The sequence below is a fragment of the Carcharhinus amblyrhynchos genome, chromosome 9 (assembly GCF_965287045.1).
Source record: "Carcharhinus amblyrhynchos chromosome 9, sCarAmb.v2.hapA, whole genome shotgun sequence".
NCBI classification, from domain to species: domain Eukaryota; kingdom Metazoa; phylum Chordata; class Chondrichthyes; order Carcharhiniformes; family Carcharhinidae; genus Carcharhinus; species Carcharhinus amblyrhynchos.
In genome coordinates this window covers 7,390,216-7,406,884 of record NC_137332.1, presented here as the reverse complement: position 1 = coordinate 7,406,884, position 16,669 = coordinate 7,390,216, and the positions used below count along the sequence as shown (strand labels likewise).

General features: G+C 47.2%; 1 protein-coding gene across 23 annotated transcripts in view; it reads left to right on the top strand.

Annotated features, from left to right (window-relative positions):
* The window catches only part of adgrl2a (adhesion G protein-coupled receptor L2a), a 732,161-nt gene that overhangs the window by 597,714 nt on the left and 117,778 nt on the right, over window positions 1-16,669 (top strand). For all 23 annotated transcript variants that reach the window (XM_080195115.1, XM_080195117.1, XM_080195135.1 and 20 more), the window contains one exon: window positions 612-1,412. In XM_080195115.1, coding sequence (XP_080051241.1) covers window positions 612-1,412 — 801 coding nt within the window. The remainder of the gene's footprint in view (window positions 1-611; window positions 1,413-16,669) is intronic.

The window sequence follows — 16,669 nt, the reverse complement described above, 5'->3', positions numbered from 1 at the left end:
TCGGAACGGATGTTGAATGCGGAGGTGGCTTGTAGCTTACTTTGTGTCCGATCCAATGGCCCGGTGACACAGTTTGGAAGGTGGTGGGTGTGCAGTGACCGGTGTCGCAGCGGAGATCCCTTTCACGCCCGTAGGCACTTCCCCTGTGTCGGTCGGCATCGTCAGCCTGGCTTCCAGAACCTTCTCCATAGCATGCCACGGTTTAGCGGGTCCTCCTCGGTTCACCTCACGCACCGCTTCTGTCTTTGCTTGGCTCTCCACTCGCTTTCCCCCTGTCGGAAAACCTGACGAAACCTCTTCGCTCTCCTCTCTCTCTCTGTCTCTCTCTCTCTCTCCCTGTCCCGCCCCAACACCCCCTCCTCACAACTCCCCTCCTTTCTCCCACTCCCTCTGCTTTCCCCTCACTCACTCACTCTTCCCTTTACTCCGGTTCCACTTCCCAACGAGACACCGGTTTCCAGCATTCTTGGTTGTTAATTGGATGTGTAAAATGGTGAATTTTTCAGCTGCGCTGTTTAAAAACGAGAAGCTGGCTGTCTAATCCTGCAGCGGTCTAAAACGTCAACTGATATTCTCTTCTCTTTCCTTTCTCGTTGCCCGTCTCTCTCTAGTTTTTGTTTGCCCCGGGACTTTGAAAGGGGTTGTGGAATCGGCCTATATCACTGAGGCAGAGCAGCAGTCCGGTGCCTGGTGCAAAGACCCACTGCAGGCCGGGGACAAGATCTATTACATGCCATGGACACCATACCGCACGGACACCTTGATGGAATACGCATCGTTAAGTGACTTCATCTCCGGACGCCACACCACCACCTACAAGCTGCCCCACCGTGTTGACGGCACCGGGTTCGTGGTCTACGACGGCGCCGTCTTTTTCAACAAGGAGAGAACCAGGAACATTGTCAAGTACGACCTGAGGACTCGAATCAAAAGCGGAGAGGCCATCATCGCCAGCGCCAACTACCACGACACCTCCCCCTACCGGTGGGGCGGCAAGTCAGACATCGACCTGGCGGTGGATGAGAACGGCCTGTGGGTCATCTACGCCACCGAGCAGAACAACGGCATGATAGTGGTCAGCCAGTTGAACCCTTACACGCTGCGCTTCGAGGGCACGTGGGACACCTCCTACGACAAGAGGTCGGCCTCCAACGCCTTCATGATCTGCGGCGTCCTGTACGTCGTGCGCTCGGTCTACGAGGAGAATGAGAGCGAGACGGGCAAGAACTCGATCGACTACACGTACAACACCAACCTGAACAGAGGGGAGTACGTGGACATCCTGTTCCCCAACCCTTACCAGCACGTGGCAGCAGTGGATTACAACCCGCGTGACAACATGTTGTACGTGTGGAATAACTACTTCATCCTGAGGTACGCATTGGAATTTGGACCCCCTGACCCAGCCCAAGGTAAGAGTCTATAGCTTCCAGTACTCTACCTTTCAGAGTCACTTACTGGGAAATGCCTCCTTGGACAAATTATTTTTAAAAAAAACGCATTTAACTTGAAAAGTAAGACCTTGTCGCTTAGATTATTGTCTCGAGGCAGAGAAAAGCTTTGTATAGTGATCTGTTCCTTCTATTTGGTTGGTTCAGTGAATAGGCAGCATATTTTTATACCCTGAGTTGTTCTGCTCTGGAATGTGCTGTCTGAAAAGGTGGTAGAAGTGGATTCATCCGTGACTTTACAAAAGAGAATTCAATAGAAACGTAGGGGAGCAAGTCTTTACAGGGCCTCGGGGAACCGGTCGGGGAGTGGGAATAACTGGAGAGCTGTTTCAAAGAGCTGGCACTGCCAATATGGGCCAAATGGTTCCACACACACACACACACACACACACATATACACCACACACAATCTCTCACACACACACACCACACACACTCTCTCACACACACATATACACCACACACAATCTCTCACACACACACACCACACACACTCTCTCACACACACATATACACCACACACAATCTCTCACACACACACACACACAATCTCTCTCTCACACACACATATACCACATACACACACACACACACATACACCACCCACACACACACACACTCCCCAGCTCTGTGTCTCAGCATTCTCTGAATTCATGGCGCAGTCACATTTCACTCCCATGTGAAGAGGTTTCGGCCTCACATCAGCATTTAAATCTCTGGGTGTGTGAATCGAGTGTTCAGGCTCTGTATCAGTGAAGCACTCTGTCTCCTGTTCCTTCTCTGCAGTATCTGACTCCTGGATGTGGACTGTGAGCAGAAAGCACTGCAGTTGCAGAGAGTGAGTGTGGCCTCGGGCACCAGAGGGTTGTGTGGAGTTAGTAAGGAGCGTAATTTAAACAAAAATGAACGACCTTTGGTTTTTTCGAATCCTTTCTAAGTTTTTTATTTAAGTTTTTTATTTCTTAGTGTCACAAGTCGGCTGACATTAACAATGCAATGAAGGGCGGCACAGTAGTTACCACAGCTGCCTCACAGCGCCAGGGATCCGGGTTCAATTCCAGCCTTGAGTGACTATCTGTGTGGAGTTTGTACCTTCTTCCCATGTCTGCGTGGGTTTCCTCCGGGTGCTCCGGTTTCCCCCCACAGTCCAAAGATGTGCGGGTTAGGTTGATTGGCCATGAAAAATTGCCTCTTAGTGTCAAAGGGATTAAGAGGGTTAAATTGTGGGTTATGGGGTGGGATTGTTGTCAGTGCAGGCTCGATGGACTGAATGGCCTCCCTCTGCACTGTAGATTCAATGATATTCTATGATAAAATCCCCTTGCCGTCACTCTCTGTCGTCTGTTCGGGTACAATGAGGGAGAATTTAGCATGGCAATGCATCTAACCAGCACGTCTTTCAGACTGTGGGAGGAGACTGGAGCACCCGGAAGAAACCCCCTCAGACATGGGGAGACGGTGCACAGACAGTGACCCAAGCCAGAAATCAAACCTGAGTCCCCGACAATGTGAGGCAGCAGTGCTAACCACTGTCACTGTGCCACCCCCGGGTTCCGCTTTGAAGGCGCCTCGTGTAGTGAGGTCCTCGTCAAACGTCTTCAGGATTTCAGATGCCCTGTAGCTGGTCAATCTGCCCTGCTCCACCTGATTTGATTTGTTTTGATTTATTATTGTCACATGTATTAGTATACAGAGAAAAGTATTGTTTCTTGTGTGATACAGACAGAGCATACCGTTCATAGAGAAGAAAAGGGGAGAGTGCAGAATGTAAAATTACAGTCCTAGCTAGGGTGTAGAGAAAGATCAACTTAATGCAAGGTAGGTCCATTCAAAAGTCATAGAGTCATAGAAGTTTACAGCATGGAGACAGGCCCTTTGACCCAACTTGTCCATACCGCCCTTTTTTTAAAACCCCTAAGCTAATCCCAATTGCCTGCATTTGGCCCACATTCCTGTATACCCATTGTACACATGTAACTATCTAAATGCTTTTTAAAAGACAAAATTATACCTCTTCTCCTACAACTCTGGCAGCTTGTTCCAGACGTTCACCACCGTCTGTGTGAAAACATTGCCCCTCTGACCGCTTTTGTATCTCTCCCCTTTCACCTTAAACCAATACCCTCTAGTTTTAGACATCCCTACCTTTGGGAAAAGATATTGACTATCTAGCTGATCTATGCCCCTCATTATTTCATAGACCTCTATAAGATCCCCCCTCAGCTTCTTATGCTCTAGAGAAAAAAGTCCCACTCTATTCAGCCTCCCCTTATAATTCAATCCATCAAGTCCCTGTAGCACCCGAGTAAATCTTGTTTGCACTCTTTCTAGTTTAATAATATCCTTTCTATAATAGAGTGACTAGAACTGCGCACAATATTCCAAGTGTGACCTTACCAATGTCTTGTACAACTTCAACAAGACATTCCAACTCCTGCATTCAATGTTCTGACCAATGAAACCAAGTATGCCGGATGCCTTCTTCACCGCTCTGTCCACCAGTGACTCCACTTTCAAAGAGTTATAAACATGTATCCCTAGATCTCTTTGTTCTGTAACTCTCCCCAACACCTTAGCATTAACTGAGTAAGTCCTGCCCTGGTTCAATCTACCAAAATTCATCAACTCGCATTTGACTAAATTCAACTCCATCTGCCATTTGTCAGCCCACTGACCCAATTGATCAAGATCCCGTTGCAATTGGAGATAACTTTCTTCACTGTCCATTATGCCACCAATCTTGGTGTCATCTGCAAGTTTACTAACCATGCCTCCTGTATTCTCATCCAAATCATTAATAATCATTAACATAAATGACCAATAACAGTGGACCCAGCACTGGATGGCAGTCTGATGGCAGCAGGGAAGAAGCTGTATTTGAATCGGTTGGTACGTGACCTCAGACGATGGAAAAAGGTGGGAGAGAGAATGTTTGGGTTACAAGGGGTCCTTGATTACGCTGGCTGCTTTTCCAAGACATTGGGAAGTGTAGACAGAGTCAGTGGATGGGAGGCTGGTTTGTGTTTTGAAGATAGGCAGAGTAGAAGAAACTGGAAAGTGGGTTTCAATGGGAATTGTCCCGCACATGCTCCGTGATCTAGACAAGTTTTATGTCTCTTTAGATAGGCTTTCCACAACTCTAAACCACCTGTGCCCACCTCCCCCACTGCTCACTACATAGAAGGAAGTGTAGGGAGGGAGACAAGGTGGGTGCAGGGAAGTACTGTGGGTGGGGTTGCTTTAACTGGTGGAACTCTTCCCCCAGCCGCCCATTCAACCCGTTAAAAAGGCCTCATCAGTGGTCTTGTCACTCCGCGTTGGCATCTCCTGACACGGGTGAAATACTTTGGTTGGCCAGAGAGGAAGTGGACCATCGAATACCACCCCAGCCACTGATCACATACCAGGGGAGACAGATTGGTGACAGATGTAGTCCAAAGACGAATAGATTAGGTTGATTGGCCATGCTAAGAAATTGCCCCTTGGTGTCCAGGGATGCGGAGGTTAGAGGGATTAGTGGGTATAATATGTAGGGATATGGGGGAAGGGCCTGGGGTGGGATTGTGTTTGGTGCAGACTCGATGGGCCGAAGGGCCTCTTTCTGCACTGTAGGGTTCTATGATTCTATATAGCACATTCAGCACCATCTGCTCCGGGGGATTTGGTCAATTCCCATCCTCTAAATGTAGATTCTGAGATCCTTTGTTCACTCTAACTGTACTTTCCCATTCTATCTCTCCCTGGCATTCCTCCTCTCTCCATGTCTCGGTTTGTCTTGCTGTCATATTGCTCCTTTTTGAATTCCTTGCTCCATTGCTAATGCCATTCTCTGTCATTCTCCCTCCTTGCCCAGCAGCACAGTGGTTCGCACTGCCACCTCACCGCACCAGGGGTCCGGGTTCGATTCCCAGCTTGGGTCACTGTGTGGAGTTTGCATGTTCTCCCCATGTCTGCATGGATTTCCTCTGGGTGCCCCGGTTTTCTTCCTGCTGGTTAGGTGCATCGGCCATGCTAAATTCTCCCTCAGTGTACCAAACAGGCACTGGAGTGTGGCAACTGGGGGAATTTCACAGTAACTGCATTGCAGTGCTAATGTAAGCCTTACTTGTGACTAATAAGTCGCTTGGAATGTAGTGTTCAATTGCCACACTACCAGAAAGATGTGGAGGCTTTGGAGAGGGTACAGAAAAGATTTACCAGGATGTTGCCTGTTATGGAGGGCATTAGCTATGAGGAGAGGCTGGAGAAACTTGGTTTGTTCTCATCGGAACGACAGAGGCTGAGGGGCGACCTGATGGAAGTCTACAAGATTATGAGGGGCATGGACAGAGTGGATAGTCAGAAACTTTTTCCCAGGGTGGAAGAGCCAATAACTAGGGGGCACAGGTTTAAGGTGCGAGGGGCAAGCTTTAAAGGAGATGTTTGAGACAAGTTTTTTAGAGAGTGGTGGGTGCCTGGAACTCGCTGTCGGGGGAGGTAGTGGAAGCAGATACGACAGTGAGTTTTAAGGGGCATCTTGACAAACACATGAATAGGATGGGAATAGAGGGATACGGTCCCTGGCAGGGTAGGGGGCTTTAGTTCAGTCGGGCAGCATGGTTGATGCTGGCTTGGAGGGCCAAAGGATCTGTTCTTGTGCTGTAATTTTCTTTGTTCTTTGTTATTTGTTCTGAACTTAACTTCCCCTTCACCTCATTTGCTCACACTCCCTGCTTTCCTTTTCCACCACCCCAGCTCCAATTTGTAGGGACAATCCTTCACCGCCCTTCCTTGGTGAGCAAAGGGTTATTATTCTTTCTCTTGCTGCCGGCTGGCTGACCCCTTGCGGGTCTTTCCCAACTGCTGCTGGGTGCATTGAACAGAATCAGGACTGCCAAACCATGCCTGAAGCTGTTTTTCCTTCCCCCGTTGTCCAGAGTTTGAGGAATTCCCCTCACCTTCTCCTGCCAATTTGGGAGCCACGTGGGAAGCTGGAGGGGCTTTGCTGTCCTGCAGTCTGTTTGCCGTGAAAGCTGCAAAGCGAGAGTTAACGTGAGTGTTTTGTTAAGTGATCTATACATTCCAGCGTAGACACTGACTCCAACAGCCCTCCCTGTTACCCCTGAATGTGAGCACAGGCTGGTGTGCTGGATCAGGCTTAGGCTAGTGCAGAAATATGAAGAGAATGACAGGAATGGAGAACTAAGTAAGAGAACCAGGAAAACTTGGCACGGTATTAGTCGTCTTACTGTGTTTACCCCAGTCCAACACTGGCATCTCCACATTAAGGTGCTAGTTAGCATAGCAGAGAAAGTTGAGACAAGAACAAGTAACACTCTGAAATACCTTGGTGAGGGTAAATCATGAAATGTTGATTCCGCTGCTTGGGATGTCGAGGGAGCACCATCCCAACTTCAGGACTTTTTTAGAAGTTTATTCCTTAGTGTCACATGTAGAACATAGAAGATTACAGCACAATACAGGCCCTTCGGCCCTCGATGTTGCGCCGACCAGTGGAACCAATCTAATGACCCTCTAACCGCAACTAATCCACTGTTATCCATGTAGGCTTACATTAACACCGCAGTGAAGTTAGTGTGAAAATCCCCTAGTCGCCACACACTGGCACCTGTTCGGGTACACTGAGGGTGAATTTAGCATGGTCAATGCACCTAACCAGCACGTCTTTCGGACTGTGGAAGGAAACAGGAGCACCCGGGAGAAACCCAGGCAGACACGGGGAGAAGGTGCAGACTCCTCACAGGCGGTGACCCAAGGTCGGAATTGAATGCGGGTCCCTGGCGCTGTGAGGCGGCAGTGCTAACCACTGTGCCACCGCGTCATCAACTTAGATAAAAGCAAAAGACTGCGGATGCTGGAATCTGAAACAAAAACAGAAAATGCTGGGAAAATCTTCACAGGTCTGGCAGCGTCTGTGGAAAGAGAATAGAAACCAACATTTCGAGTCCAGATGACCCTTCATCAGAACGCTCGCCAGAGTGTCATCTAGACTCAAAACATTGGCTCTATTCTCTCAGACCTGCTGAGACCTTCTAGCATTTTCTGGTTTTGTTTCAGAAGTGCTTCATTGCCTGTAAAGTACTTTGGGATGTCCTGAGGGTATGAAAGGCACTATATAATTGTAAATCTTGTTTTTATATGTAAATTGGAGCCTGCATAAAATGCACGCAAATATTATCGTTAGGAGAGACAAAACGAATTTGAATCATTCGCCGCTGGATCAGAGAACATCAGAGATTTTAAGAAGTTTTTTTTTGACTATGAAGGGAAGGACTGTTGCCTCTGGCTGGAAAGTCAATGATGTGGAGATGCCGGCGTTGGACTGGGGTAAACACAGTGAGAAGCCTGACAACACCAGGTTTAAGTCCAATCGATTTATTTGATAGTGAGTTTACTATCAAACTTCTAACTGTGGAAAGTCAATGACAAAGATGTCTTCGAGTTAAAAAGATCATGAAAAGAGTGAGGCGGGAGGTTGGGAGAAATTTAATAAGAACATAAGAAATAGGAGCAGGAGTAGGCCACCTAGCCCTTCGAGCCTGCCCCGCCATTCAATAAGATCATGGCTGATCTGAAGTGGCTCAGTTCCACTTTCCCGCTTTCTCCCCATAACCCATAATTCCCTTGTCTATCAGAAACCTATCTACCCATGACTTAAATATATTTAGCGAGGTAGCCTCCGCCACTTCAACAGGCAGAGAATTCCAGAGATTCACCACCCTTTGAGTGAAGAAGTTCCTCCTCAACTCCGTTCTAAACTGTCCCCCCTCCTTATCTTGAGGAAACTTGACACTTTGTTGCAGGGCAGCAGTTGAGGGCAAGGGACCATTGTATCTTTGAAGGGAAAATTGGATATGCGTAAAGAACTAAAAGGCCTCATTCTGCACTGTAAACTGAATTGGTTCTGTGCCACGTCATTGCAAGCATGAAGGGAGAAATTAGAAGACATATTTTCACAAAAGGAGCTATTGAAGCATCGGAGACTTTATCATAAGGGGTGGTTGAAGCCAAGTTGATCAGAACATTTCAAAGGGAGTTAGATAAACATCTAAAGGAGGCGAACATTGAAAGGTGCGGGTGTTTGGAGTGCTAAAGGAGGCAGCTGCACAGTGGAGCTAGCTCTAGCATGGGAAAGCCGGGCGGCGTGCATTCCCTCCGTGTTCACACAAGACCCAAGAGCAGCTTCTTCCCCGCTGCCGTCAGACTTTTGAATGGGCCTACCTCGCAATAAGTTGATCTTTCTCTACACCCTAGCTATGACTGTAGCACTACATTCTGCATCCGCTCCTTCCCTTCTCTATGAGCGGTATCGCACGCAAGAAATAATACTTTTCACTGTATAGTGATAAATGTGACAATAATAAATCAAATCAAAATCAAATCTAAAAGATCATAAGATACAATGACAGAATTAGGCCATTTGGCCCATCAAGTCTGCTCTGCTATTCAATCATGGTTGAGTTTCTCAACCCCATTCTCCTGCCTTTTGCCTGTAATCTTTGATCCCCTCACCAATCAAGAACCTATCTATCTTTGTCTTAAATACACTCAATGACCTGGCCTCCACAGCCCCCAGTGGCAATGAATTCCACAGATTCACCACCTGACTGAAGAAATTCCTCCTCATCTTAGTTCTAAAGGGTCGTCCTTTAACTCTTGAGGTTCTGCCCTTGGATTCTAGTCTCTCCTACAAATGGAAACATCTTCCTCACATCCACTCTATCCGGGCCTTTCAGTATTTCTGTAAGTTTCAATGAGATCCCCTCCCCTCATCCTTCTAAACTCCCATCGAATACAGACCCATAGTCCTGAGACACTCCTCATACATCAAACTTTTAATTCCCGGGATCATTCCCGTGAACTTCCTCTGGACCCTTTCCAAGGCCAGCACATCTTTCCTTTGAAACAGGGCCCAAAATTGCTCATCCCTCCTTTTGTATTCCGTGTCATTCTATGGGGAATAAGTAGGAATCACCCACTTGTCGCAGGAACCATCCAAGAAACAATATTTTTCACTGTATTTTAATACATGTGACAATAATAAATCAAATCAAATCAAAATCATTGGAATTATGATTTGAAAATCAGGAAATTTATCCATATCCCAGCCAGGTCATCAGTTTCCCAAGATCGCCAGGAGACAAAGGCGAAACATTGACTCAGGGGAAGATAAAAATATATTTGGAGTGGAACTAAAAAATAGAATTCAGAAGGGCAAAAGATACGAGGGGAAAAGTGGCTACCAAAAGGTTGTGGAGGGACACATGAGAAGCGCCGCACGCCATGACATTGAGGGGGGATGAAAAATGAGCTTGAAAGAGCACAGTGAAGGTTGGCAGTGGGTTAGCTTGTGCACTTGGAGGTCAGATTGGAACTGGAATTGTCTGAAACCTGACCGCTCGCTGAAAGGCACTGGGACTTGTCTGTAAGCTGGGCGGATGCCAACACATCTATTTAGACACTAGCAACTCACTCAGCTGCCAGACCCGAAGCAGAAAAAAAAGATGCTGTCGTATCTGCCAGCTCTGCTCGCTTTGTCCATTGCTTCTCTTCCCACCTACGGGGTCGCCACCTGTTCAAGTCGGATGGGTCACCTATTAGGCAAGCCCAACCTTTCCTTCTGAAAAAGACAAAGGAGGATGGAGGCTGCGTGGATGAAGTCCAGGGCCCCGGCTTTTGTTAGCCTATTGGCTTGGATTAGGGCAACTTTCCAGTGGCTGTTCCAGTGCCCTTGCCTCAAGGGAACTTGCCATCAGAGAGCGAGGGACAGTCTGCTTCGGGGGTGGAACACATCGCTACTAAATCTGTAACAACCGAACAAAGAACTGGCAAATGGACCAAGGGCTGCAATACACTGCAACAATGGAGACAAATGGCACTGCCGACATAAAAAAATGTGCCTAAATATAACAAATTGCAATAGTTGAAATATATATTTTTTCACAAGTCTTTTGTGTGTGGAGACACACTTCCTCCCTTTGCAGCTGTGGCCCAGTTCTGCTGTCTGTACAACGTTAAACTCAGCACGACAGATGAAAGTCGCCTTGCCCTGCTCTCGGTCTTTTCCCAGCTATGACTGTACACATTTTGTCCCATTAACACGGCTGATGTGCCCATCCTTTGGTCCAAGCATTAGGCCATCCTTTCAAATCTCTCCTTCCCAGCCTCCCCTTTGTCAAGAACTAATCTATTAAGGGTGTTCCTGTTCCACACGCAGTATTATTAAATGCAAGTTGTTCGTTACCTTTTATTCATTCGTGGGACATGGGTGTCGCTGGCTGGCCAGCATTTATTGCCCGTCCCGAGTTGCCCATGGAGGGCAGCTGAGACTCAAACACATTGCTGTCACTCTAGAGTCACATGTAGACCAAACCGAGTTAGGACAGCAGATTTCCTTCCCTAAAGGGCATTAGTGAACCAAATGGGTTTTTCCAACAATTGGCAGAGGTTTCATGGTCATCAGTAGATTCTTAATTCCAGATATTTTTATTGAGTTCAAATTCCATTGCCATTGCCAGGATTTGAACCCGGGTTTCCAGAAATGAGCAGTAATAATCTAGCAATAATACCACGAGGCTATTGCCTCCCTGGTAAAATGGGCTTACTGTAATAAGTCCTCAGAGGCAGAAGTCCCTTCACTAAAATCCCTTTATTTACAAGCTCTAACAGTAGTACAAGAGTGCGATGAGTCAGCATTATACCTTTGGGACTGCCAGAGGAACTGACGCTCCCAGATAAGTACAAGGCAAAGACTCCCTGATTGGCCCATCAGTTGGTTTCTCAGTCAGGGAGTTCATGCTCCAATTGGCCAATCTCAATGACCTCATTGAAGCCATTACACTTACATTACTGAGAAGTCCCTATTGGCCATACAACAGGCTAGCAGCCACAATAACTAGTTGATTAAAAAATAGGAATGAAGGTGGGCAGCTGGAAAAACAAGATCGTAGAAGGAAAGAGCCAGACAGGGAAGGATTGGGAACATGGTGAAATATCCCAGAGATGTGGAAGGGAGGTACAAACAGGAAGTGAACCTTGGGACAGTGAACATTGGGAAAGGAGGACTGGAAATCTGGACATTGATGAATAAACTGATCTCCTGAATGTTCACGGGAGGAATGAAATATGGGGTTGAAAACAATTGATAAAAGGTGAGAGGTGCATTGGGCGTGCAGACAACCCAGGTGAATGAGCAGTAGATTTGTCTTGTACCTTTTCCCCTCCCCAAAAATTACAATGGCCTTAACTTAGCTTCCAGTTCCGCACAAGGCCTCCCGCTACCTACATTTTTCTGTTTGAGATGTTCATGAGGCAGTTTCAAATTTCCAATGCTCTTGGTTAGGTGGATTGACCATGCTAAATTGCCCCTTAATGACCAAAAATGTGCAGATTAGCCGGATAAATGCATGGAGCTACGAGGGGAGTGGGCCAGGGAGGGATGCTCTGCCAGATAGTCAGTACAGACTCGATCAGCCAAATGACCTCCTTCTGAACTGTATGGTTTCTATGATTCTCATTACCTGTACTGTAATGTATGTGTTCTTCACAATTTTCTTTGCTGGTCTCAATCAGAGAAGATTGTTTGTCTCATGAGAGAATCCAAAGTGAGGGATCCTTAACATAAGATAGTCACGAATAAATTCAATAAGGAATTTGCAAGAGACTGGTTTACCCAGAGAAGTGGAACTTGCGAGCAAGATGGGCTACTCAGCCTTCTCAGGGGAAGCAAGATAATGAGGGGGAGGGGGATGGAGGGGGTTGATGTGGAGCGTAAAACAGACTTGAGGCATCAATCTCTCCATCTGTTCCCAGGCAGTATATCTTATATAATGTCATTCTATATAATCACTTGGTATTTTTTGGTTGATAACTGGAGCAGGACAGTGGTGAAGATTTATTCTATGTATTTCCAGAGAACAATTTCATCACCTATAAAAACAATTTGACCGCCAATGCTCCTTGCTGGCATGGTTTAAAATTATAGTCAATACTGATTTGGTTTGATTTATCATTGCCACATGTATTGGGATACAGTGAAAAGCATTGTTTCTTGCACACTCTGCAGACACAGCCTACCGTTCATAGAGAAGGAAAGGAGAGAGTGCAGAATGTAGTGGGCTAGGATGTATTTAAAGGTCAACTTAATGCGAGGTAGGTCCATTCAAAAATCCGATGGCAGCAGGGAAGAAGCTGTTCTTCAGTCAGTTGGTACATGACCACAGATTTTTGTATCGTTCTCTCGATGGAGAAAGATGGAAGGAGGTCTAGGGTGCGTGGGGTCCTTGATTACACTGGCTGCTTTTCTGAGGCAGTGGGAAGTGTAGATGGAGTCAATGGGTGGGGAGGCTGGTTTGCATGATGGATTGGGCTACATTCACGACCTTTTGTAGTGCCTAGCGGTCTTGGGCAGAGCAGGAGCCCATACCAAGCCGGGATACAACCAGGAAGAATGCTTTCTATGGTGCATCTGTCAAAGTTGGTGAAAATCATAGCTGCCAAATTTCCTTCGTCTTCTGAGAAAGTAGAGGCGTTGGTCGGCTTTCTTAACTATAGTGTCGGCATGGGGAGGACCAGGGCCGGTTGTTGGTGATCCAGACACCTAAAAATTTGAAGCTTTTGACCCTTTCTACTTCATCCCCATTGATGTAGCTTGGGGCATGCTCTCCACTACGCCTCCTGAAGTCGATAACTGTCTCCTTCGTCTTGTTGACATGGATGGAGAGATTATTGTTGTTGCACCAAAATTCCACCGCAGGAGGTAGCACGACGATACTGTGTTTGGGGCGGGAGAGGGTGAGGGTCAGGAGGATTCAGAATTGAGCCAAGACTCCACTGCTGCTCACCCTGCATAATGCCCTCGGCAGATGTTCAACATCTTACCCCACCGAGCGCCAAGTGCGATGCCACAAAACCCTCCATCAAAGGGATTCCCTATTAGTAAACCAGGTGGGTTTAGTGTCTTCCTAGTCATTGTTAGACTTTTAATTCCAAAGATTTTATTGGATTCAAATTTCACTGTCTGCCGTGGTGGGATTCGAACCCGGGTCCCCAGACTAGTCTCTGAGATACTAGTCCAGAGACAATTCCATTAGGCCACTGCCCACCCCATCGGGCATGACCCCATGAATAAGATTAAATACATGTAATATGTACCGATCTTTTCAGAACGAGGTTTAAAAAATGCTCAATCATTTCTATATTCATAGAACTACTTAATGGTTATAAATAAAATAAATATAGACACTTTGGACATGGAGGAGGTGCACAGCTCTCACAGTCAATGTTGTGGCAATCAGCACGCACCTCACTTCACTCGCCCTGGATTTACATGAGTGTCTCTTCAGTCTCACCTGTAGGAGAATAATTACACAAATGGAAAGCAGCAGCAACCCTGCGTGAGGGCCACACTCAGAACCCAAATGGGCCGCACGCGGCCTCCAAACCAAAGGTCGCCCACCACAAATTTGGCATCTCTGTTGGCAGGGCACTGTTGAAGCATTCCACCCTTCGCAGTTGGCAGAGGCCCTGCTTCCGTTAGGCAGACAGTCCTGAGACAGGTGGATGGACCACCATGGGAAGGTCTTTGCTTCTCTGCAGTTCACAGTGGTTAGCACTGCTCCTCCACAGCACCAGGGATCCTGGTTCCATTCCCGGCTTGGGCCACTGTCTGTGCGGAGTTTGCACATTCTCTCCATGACGTGGAGATGTCAGCGTTGGACAGGGCGTGCACAGTAAGAAGTCTCACAACACCAGGTTTAAGTCCAAAAGGTTTATTTGGTAATCACGAGCTTTCAAGAGCGTTCCACCTTCATCACCTATGTCTGCATGGGTTTCCTCCCGGTGCTCCAGTTTCCTTCTACAGTCTGAAAGATGTGCAGATTAGGTGTATTGGCCGTGCTAAATTCTCCCTCAGTGTACCCGAACAGGTGCCAGAGTGTGGCAACTTGGGGATTTTCACAGTAACTTCATTGCAGTGTGAATGTAAACCTACTTGTGGCACTAATAAACAAACTTTAAAAGCGAAAATTAGTGGGGAGTCCAAAAGCTGAACAATTTAGGCATCATCAGGATGAACTTTATATCTGAACTTTGCAGTTCTTTGTCAGACCTAAATTGAAGTCAAAAGGAAAGGCTGATTTTCCCCTCCGATGATATCTGCATACGACCCATGGTTCAGGAGTGGCAGCTATTTATTCTTCCTCAACCCCTGTCCAATGGTTAATTAGAGTCACAGAATCCCTCCAGTGCAGAAGGAGACCATTCGGCCCATCGAGTCTGCACTGACGACAATCCCACCCAGGCCCAATCCCCATAAGCCCATGTATTTACCCCGCAAGCCCCCCGACACTAAGGGGCGATTTACCATGGCCAATCCACTGAATCCGCACATCTTTGGACTGTGGGAGGAAACGGGGAGCGCCCGGAGGAAACCCACGCAGACAGGGGGAGAACATGAAAGCCCCGCTCAGACAATGACCCAAGCCGGGAATCGAACCCTGTCCCTGGCGCTGAGAGAGGCAGCCGTGTTAGCCACTGTGCCGACAGATGGAATTTGGTGGGAGCTCAGCTGTTTCTAATGTGTGAGTGCAGACTCGATGGGCCGAAGGGCCTCTTCTGCACTTTATGATTCTGTGATTCTATTAAGGGTTGCGATGGAAGAACTGGCGGGGGAGTTGAAACAAAGGCGCCCAAATTGAAAATTAGAGTGAGGCTGTGAGGGGGTGCTATCAGGAAACGTTTCTCCACATCAAGACTAATGAAAATCTGGAACATAGTTCCTGTAAAATACTAGGGGATTGATTGAGAATTTCAAAACTATGATTGCTGGATCCCTGTTAGGCAATGATTGCAGAACCAAGCAGTGCTAAGGTACAGTTCAATCACAATCGAATTGAATGTAGAATGCTTTGGAGGGCTGAATGGCCTGCTCTTGTTGTTGTCTGTGACTCAATGGTGCTCCGCAAATCATAGAATCCCTACAATGCAGAAGGAGGCCATCAAGTCTGCACTGACTCTCTGACAACGTATTTTACCCAGGCCCCATCTCCGTAACCCCACACACTTACCATTGCCAATCCACCAAACCAATACATCTTAGACCATCAGACCATAAGGAGCAGAATTTAATCCATACAGCCCATCGAATCTGTTCCACCATACAGTCATGGGTGATAAGTTCCTTAATCCCATTCTCCCAACTTTTTCCCATTGCCTTTGATCCCCTTACCAATCAAGAACTTACCTTGGGATGTGAAGTGGCAATTTAGCATTGCCAATCCACCTAAATTATACATCTTCATAGTATCCTACAGAGGCAGAATGAGGCCATTTGGCCCATCGAGTCTGCACCGACCATAATTCCACCCAGGTCCTATCCCCATAAACCAATGCATTTACCCTAGCTAGTCCCCCTGACACTAAGGGGCAATTTAGCATGGCCAATCCACCTAACCTGCGCATCTTTGGACTGTGGGAGGAAACCCACGCAGACGCGGGGAGAATGTGCAAACTCCACACAGACCGTGACCCCCAAGCCGGGAATCGAACCCAGGTCCCTGGCACTGTAGTGCTGCAGTGCTAACCGCTGTGCCGCCGTGTTGCCCTTTGGATACTAAGGGTCAATTTACCATGGGCAATCCACCTAACCTGCACACCTTTGGACAGTCAGCCAAGGGTCACTGGCTCTGTGAGGCAGCGGTGCCACAGTGCCACCCCAAATGAATTTGAATTCCACAAGTTGCCGTGTTGGAATTTTTGAACCCTTTCCCCAGGGCATTAAACTGACCGCCTGGAATACTAGCCCAGTGAAATTACCACCAACTCCCACCAATACCGAAGAATTAGATTTGATTTGCTTTATTATTGTCACATATATTAACATACAGTGGAAAGTATTCTTTCTTGTGCGCTATACAGACGAAGCATACCGTTCATAGAGAAGGAAACAATAGAGTGCAGAATGTAGTGTCACAGTCACAGCTAGGGTGTAGGGAAAGATCAACTCAATAAAAGGTAAGTCCATTCAAAAGTCTGACAGCAGCAGGGAAGCTGTTCTTGAGTCAGTTGGTACGTGACCTAAGACTTTTGTATCTTTTTCCCGAAGGAAGAAGGTGGAATAGGGAATGTCCAGGGTGTGTGGGGTCCTTAATTATGCTGGCTGCTTTGCCGAGGCAGCGGGAAGTGTAGACAGAGTCAATGGATGGGAGGCTGGTTTGCCT